Source organism: Symphodus melops (genome assembly GCF_947650265.1).
Source record: "Symphodus melops genome assembly, chromosome: 3".
Lineage (NCBI taxonomy): Eukaryota > Metazoa > Chordata > Actinopteri > Labriformes > Labridae > Symphodus > Symphodus melops.
The window spans coordinates 23,537,108-23,557,652 of NC_136693.1; the positions used below are offsets into that span (position 1 = coordinate 23,537,108).

The 20,545-nt window shown below is 38.8% G+C and overlaps 1 protein-coding gene across 9 annotated transcripts in view; it reads left to right on the plus strand.

Annotated features, from left to right (window-relative positions):
* celf1 (cugbp, Elav-like family member 1) overlaps positions 1–20,545 on the plus strand; it is a 33,478-nt gene that overhangs the window by 6,846 nt on the left and 6,087 nt on the right. For 2 of the 9 annotated variants that reach the window (XM_079339980.1, XM_079339982.1), the window contains exons 3-12: positions 7,532–7,636; positions 9,460–9,647; positions 9,745–9,827; positions 9,965–10,013; positions 12,355–12,486; positions 13,608–13,687; positions 14,627–14,788; positions 14,894–14,963; positions 15,231–15,353; positions 19,515–19,628. In XM_079339980.1, coding sequence (XP_079196106.1) covers positions 7,532–7,636; positions 9,460–9,647; positions 9,745–9,827; positions 9,965–10,013; positions 12,355–12,486; positions 13,608–13,687; positions 14,627–14,788; positions 14,894–14,963; positions 15,231–15,353; positions 19,515–19,628 — 1,106 coding nt within the window. Of the gene's footprint in view, positions 1–1,363; positions 1,668–7,531; positions 7,637–9,459; positions 9,648–9,744; positions 9,828–9,964; positions 10,014–12,351; positions 12,487–13,607; positions 13,688–14,626; positions 14,789–14,893; positions 14,964–15,230; positions 15,354–19,514; positions 19,629–20,545 lie in introns of those variants that run through there. The other 7 variants (XM_079339979.1, XM_079339981.1, XM_079339983.1 and 4 more) reach the window with 5 other exon arrangements.

Consider the following 20,545-nt stretch of genomic DNA (forward strand, 5'->3'; position numbering starts at 1 on the left):
CATAAACAAGTCCAGTAATTTTCAGTTTAAAGCAGCATTCCCTTGTGAGTTGTGGTTTGTACATTAACCTGCTCAGTTTTATAATGACCATATGAAAAATGTGTGAGATGAAATCTTCAGTGAGCCGATATGGAAGTAGCAGGGAGCGTCTTTATTTAATTATTATTTTTTTTTATTTTATTTTTTTTCCATGAGTAAATTTCTATTTTCTTCTTCTCATTCTTCTACATAGTTTAATTTCGAGCACAAATGTTTGTGGGCTGTGAAAAAATAACATGTTTAAGGATTAATCTTTGAATTTCAACAATTTAATCACATTTTAATCATGTTTTTAATTTCATTATTTTGCATTTAAAAACAGTTTTTGTTAGGCTTTGATTTTTGTACTTTGTACCGTTCCCATGTTCTACATACAGAGTCTGAGCTGCTGCCCTCTGGTAAGGCGTTCAGAGATCCCCGTTGTAGACTGAACAGCTTTTAATATCCCTGTGTCTATAAAACTTTCAAATAATGACAATTAAAACGGGTAGGCACTGGACTATACTTTTTCTTGGCATTTTTGCACATGCATTTTAAGAACATGAGGTTTTTTGTATTTTTCTGATTTTTTTTTTTACATAAGAACATAATCTTTGTTTGATTTTTTTTTTTAATGGTAATGATGTTTATTGTTGTCTCTTTATGGATGTAACACAAGTGCAGAGGCCAAGACAAAGTTTTAATTTTGTTGGGCAAATAAAATCTTGAACTGTCTTAACACTACCTGTTTGAATACAAATATATATATATATATATATATATATATATATATATATATATATAAAAGCACTCTGAAGGCGGAATGACAAACTGGCAATGTTTGCTCAGCTGTAGTATTTTTGTTTCATAGTTAAGGATGTGGATATACAAGTGCCGCAGTGTGCACACAGACAAAAGCCTGTGTCATTTAACATTGGCTCCAACTTTTTTTACACACACAAATCACATACAAACAGTGCAGCCTGTAGGACAACAGGGTAAACACAGCCCCCCTCAGGCCGGAACCTAATTGTCCGCCCCTGGTATGGCTAGTCCAGGGATTAGCTACTGGCTGTGGAGGACTATTCACTCCCTCTTTCATTCCCTCTGTCCACTGGGCCTTATCACCATCAATCTGACATGCTGTTTATCTGACGCTGCAGCCAGATCTGCTGGTCTAGGAGAAATGTTCACAAAGGCTGTGGACCATCAGCATTTTGATTGTAGGACCCCAAATGGCCATTACTCTTTATGGCCCCAGTGATCCCAGCAGCCCTCTGTGGTTAGTCCCTGTCCCAGAGCCTGGAAAGCTGACCTGAAGGCCTGTGACTTTGTGTCTGTCATTTGTGCTCCTTTTGAGTCTCAAACTAAGGTGGTTCCTTGGTCAGTTGTTGTGTGCTGTATATGTTGTCCTTTGGACAGCTTCTCTATGTGGATTGGTTTTGTTCAGCACATTGTTTTATTGATCACCTTGTTATACCTTCGCCAGGGACTTATCAACAAGTGTACAATCTGGAGTTTACCACCAACAACTGATCACCTGATTACTTGTGTTCAAGAGAAAAACATTTTGCGATCATGGCTTCATTTAAACTGGATTTTCTCCCTGAGATGATGGTGGATCACTGCTCTTTGAATTCAAGCCCAGTGTAAGTACCTTTCTGGCCAGAGTATGGCATGTTTCTAAGTTTGCTCTTTGTGTATGTTAATATAGAAAGGGGTATTTTTGCCTAAGAAAATTGGTCCTTTAATCTTTGCCTATCTCAAAGATTTCTTGATTTGCAAACTTCAAATCAAGAATTCCATGAGATAGGCAAAACCTTGAAGGTTTTTTTCTCTATATGGTCTATAGTTATGCAGTACTAAGTGCATAGCAGCAGTGACGTTACAAAGCAAAGTATGAATCAGGTATTACAGTTGACGGAGAGAAGCTGGTCTTTACTCTGGTGGTACCAGAATGAAGACTTGAAGATGTAATGGCATATTAGGCTGGACTGTCCTGTCCGACGTAACTGTAGCAAAGTGTTTGTTTTGCATCCCCATACTGTTCATGGAAGGCAAAAGGTTGATTGTTATGAGGTGTTGTTGGATGCTAAACAATCAGCACTGCAAAACTGAAAGTTTTATGAGAGAGAGAGAGAGAGAGAGAGATTGATTGAAACTGAGATACAGTCCACCATTAATGGTAGATTCAAAGCACATCATCAGTGATGATGTAAACAAACAAGATGTTTGATGAAGTCCCCACTATTGGGAATCATGACAGCAACTCAAAAGAAGAGAACTTTTCTCTGTCTCCAAAAGGATGAGTAAGAGTTTGACATCTCTTTTTGGAGCTATTATTGTGGCAAAAAGGTGAAGGTTTTTTTTTTATAGATCTGCAAACTCATACACAGAAATATGTTGAGGTCTTTTTAATAGTGCCCAATTGCTAATTGTTTTGATTGAATTGTCTATATTGTTTGCTGCGAATGAATTGACCAATTGGAAGAAATGACTGGAAAGTCATATTGTTTATTGCTGAAGTGCTGAAAAGACATAGAAGTTGGCCTGCATCATTTTAGCAAAAATGTTACTAATTATTTTGATCCATTTTGAGATCACAATTATTAATCACGATTAATAAATAATTTAGGGTACAATTTATACCCTATATATATATATATATATATATATATATATATATATATATATTATTTTTTTTTTAAAAAGTGCATGGCTTTTTGGCCCAGTTGGCCTTGGTGGAAGTGGGATTAAAAAAATGTGCAAAAAAAAGGTGTTTTTAACAGTTGAAGAGTGACATCAGTATTAAACTAAAACATGTTTCACATCAATTTTAAACCTCCTTATTATGGCCTACACTGTTGCATGTTTGCATCCCAATAATAAATATATATATATATATTGATATACTGTTTAACCTTCTAATTATTATTCCTGAAAAAGGATAATGCATGACAATAAACAAAATGGTGATTCCTTATATAAAAAAAAGTTCATAGTCTTTTAAAGGAACGGTGAATAGTCAAAAACGAAGTTACCAACAAGTCAATAGGATGGCAGGATAAGTAGGCAATAATTCATGTTCCCAAATTAGCAATAATAAGCTTAATTGACACAGGTTTATTGTCTCGATGCCAGAATTTTGAATTGCGATACAATATGTAGGGTCTCTGTAGCTGTCACTCTTTAGGTACCTCAGGTTTGCTATCTTTAATGCAACATGTGAAGGGGTTGTATGGGCAACAAATGAATTCCGTCAAAATACAGCAGTCCTTAAAAAACAATCCAAGGCACACTTTAAGATTTGTATGGAATTAAAATGCCCTTTGAAGATTAGTAAAACCTGTGTTAGGAAGATTAACAGGTCAACATTTAATCCATAATATCTATTACATATTTCTAGAAAAATACATTACAGAAAATAGTAAAGTAAAGTATCTTTGCCCATATTAGTCGTTTTACTGACACAAACTTGAAGACTACATAGTGTAATCTTATGTCACCTTTATGAATCAGCTAACCTGTTTTTATCCTGCCAATTTCACCATTTGATTCCCGGTTCTTACGACAAAGTTTTTGGCTTGTTTACCACTGTTTCTGTAAGTTGAAGAAGCGTTGACAGTTATTTTCTCCTCACCCAAAGATAGTTGAAGATGCTGCATTTTGGTTCAATTTGATGCACAATGTTGATGTGCTCAGAGATTTTGTTCCTCCTGGAGAGAAGTGATGTATGTTTCTGCGACATTGATTTGAGTTAAAATACAGTACGTAACTCGACTCGAGATATGTTATGTTACTGGCCCAGCAAAACTTGACAGGTGTCAAGCGCAGCTTCAGCGGCAATGAATGAAAATCGCTGCGTCAGATGCATGAAATCTTGTTCCTTCCTGTTTTTAAGTGCGGAGCTGTGGACATGTTTAAAAGCTGTTTAGTGTGTAAGAATTTGACAATCACATAAAAACTCTTTGTTTCACTGCTTTGTTTTCATTAGCAGATACCCCTCTCTGCACTCTCTTGTTTTGATCCTTAATAAGTGATAGTAGTTCTTTTGAAACTGAATTCTGTGTTTTTTGTTCTCTTGCAACCTAATTGAAAGAGGTCATGATTTTAGGGGAGGATTGATACATTTAGAAGAGAGGTATAACTTGTGTGTTGGATGGAAAACCATCACCTCAATGTTTGTATTTTGTGCAAAACTGAATTTGTAAATTAATTGTTAACATGTACAGTGGGTTCGATCATAACTGTTATAAAGGAATTATTTGTCATAATGTGAGGTGTAGTAGGAGGCTGCATTATAGTGCTTAAAGGGATAATTCAGCCATTGAAACATGATTCTGTCTTGAAATTGGTTCATTTTTGTAGTAGAAATGTGAAATGTGCAATGTAGAGATTGCCTCAAACATCTATGCAAGATCTTCAAAATCCCCTATGTCCATACCAGTTTTAAGTTGAAATATACTTTATTTTGCAATTGTCAGTTCATTTAATTTTTCTTGACAAAGCAGTTAGTATATCTTCCTAGCAAGATGGCGGACGTTACTTTTAGATTCTGGCAGTGTGGTCCCAGCCACTGACCTGTAATAGGTCTGTAGCTTCAGTGGGTTGAAAACATGAAGAACTAGTACCGTAAATTCCGTACTATTGAGCGCACCTGGATATAAGCCGCACCGGCTAAAAATAAGTAAATAAATGTATTTGTACATATATAAGCCGCACTTGATTATAAGCCGCAGGTGTCCACGCTATAACAAGAGCTATTTACACAGACCTAGGCTACCGGTAACATCCGCAAATACTGTAGCGTCCGTACGAACGTTAAAGGACGACGAGAGCGTTCAAATAATAACTTAATAACCCGATCACTGTCGGCCGTGACCACGCCGTTTACAGCAGAGAACAACACATAACTTGCCGTAACAATCCAACTCTCTCCCCCAGCGTTCTCTCATACAGCCACTCAACACGTTCTCGCTGGTGCATTCACGACTCTCCACATAATCGGAATTATGAACACATTATCAACTACTGACTTTACAACATGAACCGTTACAATACGAAGCCTAGCCGACGGTGTCTGTAACACGGCTGATGAAAAAGATGACCGTAATATATTTCACAAGAAAAAGTCCATCCATTCACTGCCTCAGAATGACTTCATTACTCACTTCCTCAGTCTCTGTTGTCGCTGTCAGTGTCATCTTAACGTGCAGCAGCTCTGTTAGCTTATTTGACAGCCAGGTCGATCGCCTTTAACTTGAAAGCTGCATCATATGTATTTCTCCGTGTGTTTTCCATCATGAGGGTGCGTGCATGAAGCGCAAAATGACTGATATTAAGATCCGACGTGACGAAGACAAATGTTTTTGCGGCAGAAGCTCATTGTCCCCCATAAAAAATCCATGCATTAGCCGCACCGGAGTAGAAGCCGCAGTCCTCGAAGTGTGAGAAAAAAGTAGCGGCTTATAGTCCGGAATTTACGGTATGTAGTTTGACCCCCTCTTACCAAAGCAGCCTTGGGCGACTGTGGCTCAGTGGTAGAGTCGTTGTGTCCTTAGGCAACACAATTAATCCTGATTGCTCATGCTGCTTTGTCGGCGGCGTATGAATGGGATAAGTTACATCTGATGGTTTCACTCCATAGCGACCACTGTCATCAGTGTGTGAATGGTTAGGTGTGACATGCTGTGTAAAAGCTCTTTGAGGAGTCAGAAGACTAGAAAAGCAGTACATTTTGCTGAAATCTATTTACCTCACTTTATTTACCTCCAATGATGCAAAATGACTTTTTTTGTCGCGTACCGTGATTATGCCGCTTTTCGATCTTGGGAAAATGAGGCTGGGATGCTTGACCATTCAAAAAAAACAACTACCAGGTTTCTTATGATAGCAAGTTTAATACAAATGGATAAAGTATAGCTTTAATACTGTATAGCCTCAGTTAAAAAAAAAAAATCCTTGCTAAATATATATTTGGGTAAGTTGTGGACTTTTATTGATACCTGATAGGAAAATTAAACATTGTGGTCTTTGGGGCTCGAGTGGAGGACCTTGAAGCAATTTGGATTGCACTCACATTAGACAATCTGTAATGTGCCTAAGTAAGTTTGACCCTCCAGTTTGTTTGATTAGTACAAGTGCTACATTTGCACTTTCTTGGCCCTCTCACGCATTTAAGAGGTGTGCTTTAGCACTGTACAGTTGCTCATCCTCAAGCACGGGTACACAATGTGAACATGAAGTATAATTGATCCCTGCATCCATTATCATAAAATCTCGGATTGTTAGGCTGTATCTGACCAAATTGACAAACGAAAAAACTCAAAGCCGTTAAATGCAGTCATATTATGTGTTGTTCCCGATGTGCAGAGACGGTTACAAGTCCCTTTAATTTTATTTTTTGAGTCCATTTGTATTGTAAACTAAGCATGTACCATGATCACGTAAAGTGACAAGTGTGGCAATAACAGTGTGCACTTGGGGAGAATTGTGTTAAAGAAACTTGCCATGTTGATACCTTGTCATTTTGCTTTTTGACGAGCTTCTATTTATGCTGTGAAACTTCCAGGTGAACTGTGGAGCATGCCCACATCCACCTGTCCATTTTGGATCTTATTTAGGTAGACATACAAGAGTAAATCAACTCCCAACAACATTTTAAGGGTATGTTAAGTCTTGAGTCCACTGTGCATCAAGTAAATTCTGACATGATTTTTGAGTCCCACAGCTGATTTTGATGGGGGACCAAATTTCAGCCTGATTGCATGTTGTTTGCGGAGCAATCTACAGGTAGGCATGGGGGCTGATCGTGGCTCGACAGCTACTCTCGACCAATTGGATGAATTTCTGTTTGTTATTTTACCTGCGCAAACTGTCAGATATCATCTTAAATCACCATGGCATCAGCGGGCTTGCTATATAGCCTTGTGTGTTTTAATTGTGCAAAATGGGAGAGAATCAACCTTCCATTTAACAGAACATGTATGCTGCATTACGTTCTATGTCCAGCATGCAGAATCTTCCAGTTGTCTTCTGTGTTTTAGAGCTACTGACCAGGAACCAGAACACTTGGCTTAAACTAGTTAATTATCCAGGTTGTATATCAGTTTTTGGTCATGTTGATGGTTATTTATGGTTATACGATAGATAATGTTAAACCATCAGCTCAATTAGCTTGAACATAAGTCAAACAGTGACAATTCTAAAGTGTGTTGAATACATTCTATCATTGTGATTTGTTTACATGAATGGTTACGTCCTTGGCAACCACTCTGGCATTATTTATTACTCCCCTTGGTACAGGAATGGCAGAATCTTTAACCAGGGATCAAGGTTTATGCTGTGTAGATGGTGTTCTTCTCTTCTACTGAGGCACACTGTTCCTCTTCTTAATATCTTGATTGTTTGATGCTTCTGACCAGCGTCATGTCACCTGTGTTGTCCTGTGTGTCATGTAAAAGTTGTACTCGCAGCCTTGCTACAGATGACGGAGTAGCGTTCTTTTCTTCAGTCATCACAGTAGTCGCCACCTGCATCGACTCAGAGGCCTGGAGGAAGAAGATGTCCGTGCTACTCTTCCACATTTCGGGAGACAACAGCATTGCACAAATAGCAGGTTGTCATAAGCACTTTTCAATCTCGTACTGATATCAGTCTTGAGTTTGTGGGTTGGAAGCTGTGACATTTTCTGTTTTTTTCTTGTCCCATGTTTTGTTAGACGTCTGTAATGTTTAACCTGATGTGACTTTCCTGTACTACTGGTGAGCATTAGATGGCTGATCTGTCACAGAACGAGATTTTAAGGTCACATGAATCCACCATGGGTGGCTGTCAGTTAGTAGAGTCATCGTCTCTCAACCGGAAGGTCAAGGGTTAAATCCCCAGTGCTTGCAACAAGACACTTTACCCCAAATCGGCAGCGTATGAATGGGATTAGTTACTACTGATGGTCTCACCAATAGTGTGTGAATTGGTGTGTATGGACAGGTGACATGCAGTATAAAAGAGTACTTTGTATAGTCAGAAAACTAGAAAAAGCACTTTACAAGCTCTATTCCATTTACCATTTACTGTCTGTGACGTCCACACCTTGAAATTGATGCAACCCTTTACTCAAAGGTGTACTGCTCTATAGAGCCTCTGTACAGATGTGTCCATGAAATAATATCGCATTAGGTTCATATACCAGGATTCCAATGTCTTAAGCATGTAACTAAAGCCCATATTATCCATAACATTGTATAGCCAGTGCCACAAGTCTCTTATCATAAGATAGAGGATGGATTGTGTTGTTGTTTGTTCTGGTATATTTGGCAGGGATAGATGCATAACGAGAACTAAACAACATTGTTCCATTGCACTGCGCCACAACATTTAATGCTAATTTTCAATGCCTGTCCCTGAAAAGGTGTTCGTATAAAATACATAACATTTTTGATTTAAAAAAAAAAGTAAGAGAACGCTTACAGAAAGAGCAAATCTGTGTTACAATTGGTTGACAGTTAAGCTCTCAATAGAGAGACAGCTTTGCCAAGCTCAGTGTATCCAGGGTTGACTGTTGTTCCCCAAGTATTTTATATACATGTGACACTCCTTGTAAACCTCATACGTCATATCCATCCCTTCTGTTCCTTCTGTGTGGAAAAATACAAAATAAGTCCACAGGTTTGAAATAAAAGCTGACAGTGCTTTCTTTACTTCTTTTCTTGGATGCCTCCATCTTTGATGTACTAGCTTCCTTCTACAGACTGAGTGTCACATTTCCCTTTGCAATTCATAAGAAAATAGATAGTTGTTGCTGTGAAGCCGTATAATATCACCATACAAACAAGTACGCTACGCTTTATACCCATCTGTAGCACATACAGTACACTGCGGACTGTCTGATACCTGGACATTGGGTATTGAATTGAATTAATTGTTAGTCTGCTCCACAATCTGTGTACTTGTTAGCATCACTCATCCTCTGCTGTCACAGTGAACCCTTGTTGAGCTGCATTACACGTGAAAAGCAACCAAAGCTGATGGCAAACTGTAATATGGTTTTCGAGAGTTTTGTTGATTAAACAATCACTGGGAAGGTTATTGCATCTTTGCTATGCAGCTGACAAAGTTAATTGTGTCTTTCATTTGTCTGCCTTCTTGTTTGGTTAAACCCGCTGTTTTACCACCACTTAGTGAGAATATTTTTTTCAGTTATAAGAGCTTTTTACTACATCCTTGTTCATTGCTTTTGCACTAAAACACCAACTAAAATCCTTCTATGTGTAGACAGTGAACCCCATTCTGATTGTTAACCCCACCATTTCACTGATAGCAAGTAGGAATTGATGCATAACCCTCTTGTCTTGATCCAATATACTGTTGTTACTGCAATTGAATGAGCAGGAAATCATCATGTCTGTTTGAAGCTTCTGTGTAATATTTATGTCTTTCCAGTGGGAAGAAGATGAATGGGTCTCTGGAGCACCCCGACCAACCAGACATTGATGCTATTAAGATGTTTGTCGGACAGATCCCAAGGTCCTGGTCTGAAGAGCAGCTTCGGGAGCTATTTGAGCCTTACGGAGCAGTCTATGAGATCAATGTTCTTCGAGACCGCAGCCAGAATCCTCCACAGAGCAAAGGTCAGCATATCATGCACATAGAACACATCATTTGAATCTATAGCAATCTGATGGCAAACATGTTGGGTTTTTTTTTGGTTTTTTTATCCCTCCACAGGCTGCTGTTTTATAACTTACTATACTCGCAAGTCAGCCTTGGAAGCACAGAATGCTCTACACAACATGAAGATTCTTCCAGGGGTAGGGGACTGCCTCCTTAAACACTAATTAATGCATGCTAGATTATAAAGACGTGTTTTTGTTCTGCAAATCCATCCCACAATATGGACATGCCTATTTCACCATTATGAATGGTGTGTTTTTTATGTCCTGTTCAGATGCACCACCCAATCCAAATGAAGCCAGCTGACAGTGAGAAAAACAATGGTAAGATTTTTGATCAGTTCTGTTTGTCTTTACTGTCTTTTGATACTGGTATGCAACTCACTATAATGCTAGGATAACTTACATTTTCTTGCCAAATCTAAATTTTCTTTGTCTTGACCTTACATTTTAACCCATTATGATGATGTTTTATTTACCTTTACCAAATAGTCATTTTACTTGTCAAAAACCCTTACCCAGAACAAAGGTATGGAAGGAATGGTTCACTTCAGTAGGTGCAAAGGACACTTATTTTAATGTTCCCATTGTGCCTCATCAGTTTAGTTTAGTTTAGTTTATTTGTTTAGTTGTCAGGGACCATGTACAAACAATAACATTAATCTCACAGAGAAAAGATGCTTCGTACCAGATTATAGCAGTTTGCTAATTTCCGTCTGCAAAAAATGTTTCCTGTGTTTTGCATTCCAGGGCAAACACTTAATACATATGATATAATGGCCTGTCCATCACAGCAGTGCATGGACAACATCCTTAACCTTCTGCCTTGATTTCAAAGGGGTGCAGCATAGTTGTCAACTGTTCTACCCCATGTACAGGTACATCTCAAAAAATCTGATTTAAAATGAAAAAGTTCAATTTCTTTTCCCCACTCATTTTAGAAAGTGAAAACCATACATTATATATATTTATATTTCATTACAAAAAGAGTAAATATTTCAGGCCTTTTATTTCTTGCAATTTTGATGGTTATGGTTTACATCCAAAAAATCAGCGCCTCATAAAATTGTAATATTGCATAAGATTAATAAAACAAAAATTTATTTTAAACAGAGATGTCAGGTTTCTGACAAGTGTGACAAATTTCTATGCACTAAGTACTTGGTTGGGCCTCTTTTTGCATGAATTGGTTTTTACTTTCTGAAATGAGTGACAAAAAATATTGAACTTTTGTATGATATTCTAACTTTTTGAGATGTACCTGTATACTATTGCTATGCCCAAAGAATGGTTGAATAGCTTTCACTTGAATGCGTGTCATCAACTCACCTGCAGAATCAAAACTGGTTAAAGTTGTTCTCTGACTTGTATACAGTTTGAAATTTCAACCAAGTACAATGCCTGTGCCTATAGTTTTTTTAATCCCTGATGGATTGTATTTGCTCTCACTCAAGTTTAATAATATGCACAGTGGAAATGTTCTCAAAGAAACGAAAAGTTGATGGCCACACTATTGGCAACCACAGGCTGGAATGAGTGCTCAGATGAGAACTGTAGTTACACCTGTCCGGGTGTCATCAGAGGTCACATGTAACTTGGTGATGTGAAGTACTGTGTGAGATAGAGATACCCAGTGAGAAAGAATGTCCCTAGGAGTTCGACAGGGCTTTGTGATTACCTTTGTAACCTTTATTTCATTGCACACAGAGATTACACCAGTCTTGTCGTGCACTAGTCACGGGTTATAAACACTGTCATTCCCTCTTGGTCGCTTGCAAGGAATTTGTTTAATATTTCCTGCTCATTTCTCACATCAGCTCACCCATATTTCATAGGAAAATGTACCAACAAGCTGACAGGAAAAACTGTAGGTATTTGTGCACCAGTGATTTGTTTTAAATTTTGTGATTTGATTTGTTATAACGTTATTAAACAGGGTCCTTCATCGTGCTTCAATCTTAATAGGTTTTGATCCCAGCCCGACTTAAAATGGTCAAAATGGGCTGTCTCAATTATTTAAATAATTTTCATGACCTTAAGCTGATTCCCAAATATCTGAATTCTTGCATATCAATATAAAGAGATCATTGCAGTTGCAGCATTATTGAGAAATTAAGACTTAACATGTGAAGACTCAAATCGATCCTCCAGTGTTCATTCTTATGTCTGGAGGAACTGCAAATGAGCTCCAGATTAGTTGTTTGTTTGAAGAGCTATGTTTCTTAGTTTTGGGATTCTTTCAGAGTTAATTGTTAAAAATTATTTAATTGTGAGCCTATTTTTTTGCAGAAGTCTCCTCCCCCTCGAAAAACAAGATTTATAGAAGCACACAAAACTACCATATAAAGCAATAACAGGAATTATTACACTAAGCAAACGTTAAATAAAGGTTTATGGACACAATGTTTCATTTTTTATACTTGTCTCAAATGTCTTGTGGCATGGAGCTGAGCAGAACTAATGAAACCTACTGTCCTTATTTAATCTAGTATGTCTCTTTGAGGACGTTTTCATTTGCTGAAGATCTTTTATTTATAAGTTTTATATATATATATATATATATATATATATGTGTGTGTGTGTGTGTGTGTTTAATGTTGCATTAAGTCATTTACCTTGACATAGAGCAGGTGTGTTTGATGTTTTCTTGTGGCCAATGCAGCAGTGGAGGACAGAAAGCTGTTTATTGGAATGATCTCAAAGAAGTGTAATGAGAACGACATCCGACTGATGTTCTCCCCATACGGACAGATAGAGGAGTGCCGAATACTTCGAGGCCCTGATGGACTCAGCCGAGGTATGACCAATTCTGCTGGTATACACAGACACAGAAATAATCTGTCAGGAAAGATAGTTGTAAGTAAAGGTAAGATAACTTTATTTGTAGATAGTGATTAAATGGGTTTACAGTGAGGGAGTCAAACATCTTTTATTACATACAAATTACAGGACAGGACAAAACATGATAAGGTGTCAATGTCGAGGAAATTATCAAGACTTGACTCCATACAATAAGACTTCTTAGACTCAGATGGCTTACATTGATGAAAGCTTATACTGTACATCAGATGAAGACATGATTCAACATCACACTGTGCTGTATGTTTAACATTGAGCATATTTGACAATAAAGCCTACCTACCTACCTACCTACCTACCTACCTACCTACCTACCTACACTTGTCGTTCAGTGCAGAAGATAAAGTGTCATCACTTTATCTTCGGCACAACCTCATACATAACTGTTCTTGTGTACCATAAATGGACTACAAATAGCATTTTATTGTTCATGCCATTTTGGCCCATAGACAAAATAAATAATGGAAAGTATGTCCCCGCCTCCCCCTGTTAAAAAAAAAAAGAGATGAAGCCAAAAATGCTAGGAACTGACAGATGCGGGCTTTTTTTTGGTTCAATATCGATATTGGGGAGAGAGAAAAATCTGATACCAATATATTGACCAACATCTTTAGAGATAAATATATGAAGACATGCACAACATTTTTTGGGTTGATCCCTCAAATACAGTCATCGAATAGTGGTATAAAATATATAATTTAGAAAAGATGGTCACTCGAGCAGCACCGCTTGAGAATAATGCTTGTTGTAATCCATAAAGCACACTGCTGGAGAAAGGGAATGGCTAGAGATTGGCTACAGATTTGTGCAAGTTATGCATTTTGGAGCGAGTGTAACACAGTAGATCAGATAATTGTGTTGATTTTAGGCAGACACTCACAGTTAACGAAGGTCAATTGCTCTTGTGAATAGTGTTTGTTTCCTCTCACCATTCCTCTACTCTGCTAATCTGGTGCAAACAGCCTCACATTTTTCAACAGAGCTGTCAGTCACGAAGTATGATGTATTTCATAGTATGTCATTTTAACATATAAATGACATACTCTTTTTCTCTTTCAGGGTGTGCATTTGTGACTTTCACAGCGAGACAAATGGCCCAATCTGCCATCAAGTCCTTGCATCAGTCCCAGACTATGGAGGTGAACATCAGCGTCACACTTATTATTAATATTATTTTTTTAATTGTGCAATTGTAAAATCAGAATGAGTAATAGTTGATACAAACGGAACAATGCAAAAAAACAAACAGAGTATCGGACAGCAAATACACAAAAAAATACTGAGGCGTCAACTGACATGGACTTCAACCAGCAAAGATATTATAAAACAATACAAAATACATGAAAAAGGATACAAGACTGAAAAGAGAGAGGGGGAAGTAGAGATGGTGTTTTGTAAAGTGAACTTGAGAAGGAGAACAGGGAAATGCAAAGGGTCTATGTTACGTGTTGAATATGTTGTTGTGTGTATAAATGTGGTGTGATCCACTGCTGTTGATTTGAAGATAAGATTGAGGGAGAGGGTGATGCTATTATTTTTCTTTGGTCGAGTCCTGCAATATCAGCCCCCAGACCCTCAGGAGGGTCTAAGGGCTTACCAGGAAGGTCTGGGGGCCAACGCTTAAGATGAAATTGTTAAGTTCTAACCAGAATTGGTCAAATATATTTGCTTTGGAATAACATTACCCAAAACCAACAGAACATTTAAAGATAAACCAATTAGACTATATGGGTTGCACTTAGTGTGGAGTTTCCAACACCGATTAATCACTACTCTACTACAAGGGAGGACAACTGCAAAATGGGCTGTTACTGCTAAAACACAAACACTTGTCCATTCAAAGTGTCTGTTTTTACAACTACCAGACTTGCACTTGTTCTTGTGTTTGACAAGATTACAAAAATGATATTTCTAGTGCATGGCTGATGCTATAGATTGCATCAACTTCCAAAATTTTCAGACAGCTGTCACAGGGAACCTGAAATATGTTAAATAGTGTAATTAGACTGCAAGTTACATGTTCATTACCTTTTTCACAAATATTTACATTTCTAGAATACAAACTTTTTTGTCTTTAGGGATGTTCATCGCCCATTGTGGTGAAGTTTGCAGACACTCAGAAGGACAAGGAACAGAAGCGCATGGCCCAACAGCTGCAGCAGCAGATGCAACAACTTAGTGCTGCTTCAATGTGGGGAAACCTCACTGGACTCAACAGCCTTGGTCCACAGTACCTAGCAGTGAGTTTGTTTATTGAGCCTCCAAATGTTTTTTGTGCAAATATTATTACAGCCATTTAACCTGTTAAAAGCCATGATTTTTTTCATACCTTCTCCTGGCATTAGCTCTACCTACAGTTGCTGCAGCAGTCAGCTTCCTCAGGGAACGCACTCAACAACTTGCACCCTGTTTCAGGTAAACACCATAATCTATTTAAGTAGAAAAACCACCATGAAATATCATGTAGTCAGGTAAGATTATGATATAAATATGTGAATTTTGATATTGTGTTGAATGGCTTAAACTTTTCTCTGAATACCTGGCAACTGTATATATCTATACAACAACCATAATATACTATAATATACAGACTTTTACATCATTAAAGCAACTGTAAACTAGTGAGCTATCCTGAGTAGGGTGTGACTGAAGTCTTCATTTTTATCCTTTATCTGTTTTCAGGTCTTCATGCTATGCAGAACCTGGCAGCTTTAGCAGCAGCAGCAACTGCCACACAAGCCACACCCACAGGAACCAACACCATGACAACATCAAGTAGCCCTCTAAGTGCACTAACAAGTTCAGGTAAATGTTTTTACAGCGACTGTACAGTTTCGGACAGGTACAAACAGTCAATGAGTTCACACAACATGCTACATTTCAGGCTTCAAACATAAAGATTTAAAACTGTAATTTTCTGTGAAGAATCAACAACAAGTGGGACACAATCATGAAGTGAAACGAAAGTTATTGGATATTTCAAACATTTTTAACAAATAAAAAACTGATAAATTGGGCGTGCAAAATTATTCAGCCCCCTTAAGTTAATACTTTGTAGCGCCACCTTTTACTGCGATTACTGCTGTAAGTTGCTTGGGGTATGTCTCTATCAGTTTTGTACATTGAGAGACTGGAATATTTGCCCATTCCTCCTTGCAAAACAGCTCGAGCTCAGTGACGTTGGATGGACAGCGTTTGTGAACAGCAGTTTTCAGTTGTTTCCACAGATTCTCGATAGGATTCAGGTCTGGACTTTGACTTGGCCATTCTAACACCTGGATATGTTTATTTGTGAACCACTCCATTGTAGATTTTGCTTTATGTTTTGGATCATTGTCTTGTTGGAAGACAAATCTCCGTCCCAGTCTCAGGTCTTTTGCAGACTCAATCAGGTTTTCTTCCAGAATGGTCCTGTATTTGGCTCCATCCATCTTCCGATCAATTTTAACCAGCTTCCCTGACCCTGCTGAAGAAAAGCAGGCCCAAACCATGATGCTGCCACCACCATGTTTGACAGTGGGGATGGTGTGTTCATGGTGATGAGCTGTGTTGCGTTTACGCCAAACATAACATTTTGCATTGCTGCCAAAAAGTTCATTTTTGGTTTCGTCTGACCAGAGCACCTTCTTCCACATGTTTGGTGTGTGTCCCAGGGGGCTTGTGGCAAACTTTAAACAACACTTTTTATGGATATCTTTAAGAAATGGCTTTCTTCTTGCCACTCTTCCATAAAGGCCAGAGTTGTGCAGTATACGACTGATTGTTGTCCTGTGGACAGAGTCTCCCACCGCAGCTGTACATTTCTGCAGTTCATCCAGAGTGATCATGGGCCTCTTGGCAGCATCTCTGATCAGTTTTCTCCTTGTATGAGCTGAAAGTTTAGAGGGACGGATGGGTCTTTGTAGATTTGCAGTGGTGTGATACTCTTTCCATTTCAATATTATCGCTTGCACAGTGCTCCTTGGGATGTTTAAAGCTTGGGAAATCTTTTTGTATCCAAATCCAGCTTTAAACTTCTCCACAACAGTATCTCAGACCTGCCTGGTGTGTTCCTTGTTCTTCATGATGCTCTCTGCGCTTTAAACTGACCTCTGAGACTATCACAGAGCAGGTGCATTTATACGGAGACTTGATTACACACAGGTGGATTCTATTTATCCTTATTAGTCATTTAGGTCAACATTGGATCATTCAGAGATCCTCACTGAACTTTTGGAGAGAGTTTGCTGCACTAAAAGTAAAGGGGCTGAATAATTTTGCATGCCCAATTTTCAGTTCTTTATTTGTTAATACAGTTTTAGATATCCAATACATTTCGTTCCACTCCATGATTGTGTCCCACTTGTTGTTGATTCTTCACAAAAAATTACAGTTTTATATCTTTATGTTTAATGCCTGAAATGTGGCAAAAGGTCGAAAAGTTCAAGGGGGCCGAATACTTTCGCAAAAAGACACAATTTGATATGACCTGAGGAGCCACATTAGACTGGGCAAAGAGCCGCATGTGGCTCAGGATCCGAATGTTGGCCATGCCCTGCTCTAATCACTAGCAATATTGTCACTGTTGTGGAAGGTCAGACACAATCTTTTTGTCTGTAACAAAGGTAACTGTGTCAGATTAGGCTAACAAAGATCCATCTTTTTATGCTGTGACTGGACCAACAAGTTAGCCAATACGTTGAAATTTAACATGTCAAATTTTAGATATATTAGGAACTCTCTTACTCTAGATGCCTCCAATTTATATTTAAATGCGATGATAATTCCGCACTTTCGTTACTGTATTACGAGTTGGTCACAGGCATGTAAAACAGCACTAAGGCCCCTGGAATCATTATACAAAAGCTCTCTTAAGGTCCATGACAAGAAATCGCGGCTATATCACCACTGTCATATTCTTAATAAATATAGTATGTTAATTTTTGAAAATATAATCATATATTCAAATCTTTGCCTGTTGTTCAAGATAGTTAATGGTGTGGTAGCTCCTCCGTTAAAAAAGTTGATCTCACTCAGCTCAGAAATTACATCTCGAACCACTCGGTCGACTGTTTGAGGCCAGTGAAGGATTCCTCAGTGTAAAACAGCATTCGGCAGCTCAGCTTTCTCCAGTGGAATAAGTTGCCAACAGAGCTGACAACATGTGTACATTTTAACACTTTTTCACACCAGGCCAAAAAATGGCTTCTTTTAAAACAAGCCTGCTCCCACAATGTTATGTAATTAGTGTGTATGTGATAGTTTTAAATGCAATGTACATGACAACAGCCTGCCCAGGGAATGCAGGTGGAAATTAGCACAAGTGCTGCAACCTGGTACAATGCATCTCTCCCTTTTGAGGTTAATGTACAGTATATTGTACACTGCCCCTGTTCAAATAAATAAATAAACGAGGATAGGGAGGCAATTGTATTAGGGTGATAGAAACACCTCATTTTGTGTCTTTCACGTAATGGTCTTACTGTGTACAGTGCGCCTTACATATTGGGGCCAATACCAAAAAAACAAGATACAAAAAAAAAGACAACCCTTATCAATGTGGCATCAGTTTCAACATTCTGGTGATATAAAAAAAACTTTTATTGTCAGTAAGTTATTCCCAGTTCATCATTCAAGCAGCCATGAACACACAACGTCACTTAACGGACGAGAAGCGCCCCCTGGCCATAGCACGCCTTCAGGTCAGTACCAGGCAGTCAGATGTTGCTCGTGTCTCAAAGTGTCGTCAGCAGACTTGCAGCAAGACACAAGACTACTGTCACTGTTCGTGACAGAGCCAGGAGTGAAGCCTAACGAGTGATGGACCGCAATGATGACAAGCACCTAAGGACCTATTGCACTCAGACCCCATTATGCTACTGCTACACAGCTGCAGGCCTGTTTACCAGAAGTGAGGGGACACAGCTGTGACCGTTTTCAGTGGGCACATGACCATGTGAACTGGACATTGCAGCAGTGGTCTAATGTCCTGTTCACTGACGAGTGTCAGGCCACCTTGCACAGGAACGATGGTTGTCAGCATTGCTGGAGAAGGCAAGGTGAGCGATACTCCGAGGTCAACATGGTCCCCATGGTTGGCATTGTTGGAGGAGGTGCAACAGTCTGGGCAGGCATCACCAGTCAGCGCAAAACAGATTTGGTGATTGTAGATGGCTCAGTCACTGCACATTCTTACCACTGAGACATCATAGAACCCATCATCATCCCCCATTTTGCCAGCACACCTCCAATTTTCTGTTCATGGATGATAATGCTCGACTTCAGGGAGTTGGAGTTCCTCATATGATATGGCCAGCAATGAACCCCATAGAGCACGTCTGGGACCAACTGAAGCTGCGACTGGATGCTTGTACCCCAGCCCCACCTGACCTGGCAGAACTGCGTGTAGCACTTGCGGAGGAATGAAACGTATTACGTCAGAACAACATCATGAGGCTATGATGGTTATGACAATGCTATGACATCGCTGTCATTGTACCAAATGTTGGAAACGTCGGCTATGGACTTTGTCAATTTTGGTTATTTGTGGCTATCTTTGTTATTGTCTAAATTGTAAGGCTAATAAATATTGCACGAAAATGATGAAAATAGTGCTTCTTGTCATTTATTAATAGCAATATCAAAGGGAACTATTATTTATTTCATTAAAAAATAAAGAAATAGATAAAGAACTCATGTAAATAACAATATCAATATTCTAGTTTGAGTTGTGTATTTTGGGGGTGCTGGTACGAGAGACCCAGGAATAAATGTTCATGTTTGGTTCACACTTGCAGCTCACAGGATTCTGTGCCAGTGTTAAAGCATTTTATGTAATGTTTTAATTGTGACCTTCTAAGGGACTGCAGGTATAAACTAGCTTTAAACATAATCAGATACACTGCATTAAATGGCAACATTTATCTTTCTTGTTGTACATGGTTCCTTTACAAATAAAAACAATTGAATTAAATATTTTACCTGCAGGGTCGTCCCCCACCTCCAGCAGCAACTCCTCAGTAAACACCATTGCTTCCCTGGGGGCGCTGCAGTCTCTGGTTGCTGGTGCTGGAGCAGGTCTTAACATGGGCTCCCTGGCAGGTACCAATCCCTATGTCTACAATACACCAACATGTAACATGAATTCAAAATCATCCAAAAGACGTTTAAAGATTTATGTGTGACACCTCCTGTCAAATTTCAGATTACTTTAATTCAGTCCATGTAAGTTTTTTAGATCTGAATGGTCCAGGAGCAATCCATCGACATACGCACGCACACACACACACACACACACACACACACTACTATGCCACTACTATGCCTAGCACAAAATTCTCCCCCTTTCATCATTTGCTGATCAGTGCACTAGTTATTTTTTGAATTTCTCCTGGACCATTCTTTTGTTCCGTGTGTGTGTGTGTGTGTGTGTGTGTGTGTGTGTGTGTGTGTGTGTGTGTGTGTGTGTGTGTGTGTGTGTGTGTGTGTGTGTGTGTGTGTGTGTGTGTGTGTGTGTGTGTGTGTGTGTGTGTGTGTGTGTGTGTGTGTGTGTGTGTGTGTGTGTGTGTGTGTGTGTGTCCACAAGAAAACCACACACTGGCCCATACCAAAGGATGCCTTCTCCTGATCTATGCAAGTTCTGGAAAGACAGTTTAAATATTCCTGTCTACTGTGACTTGTTTGACACACTCATAGAGACAAAATTACCTTAACCAGATATCAGTTTGTGTTATCTAGGTGACTGAGGATTAAATGGAAATCAACTTTTATTTCAGGAATTTTTCACCTTTTAATCCAACTTTTTGTTGCTTTTCTCCAGATCTTATAGCCGCTGTGCATAGAGTCAGACGACTAGCAAGCATCCATCGTTAGTGTGACACATAAAGTGAGAACACACTGAGAGCTGAGTTCCCCAAGTTTACTTACCAACTGCATTATTGCTTCCTGTTTGGTGCTGAAGGGAGTGCACACATTAATTAATAGTGTTCCCTGAATTGAACTATTTAAATGAGTTTTTT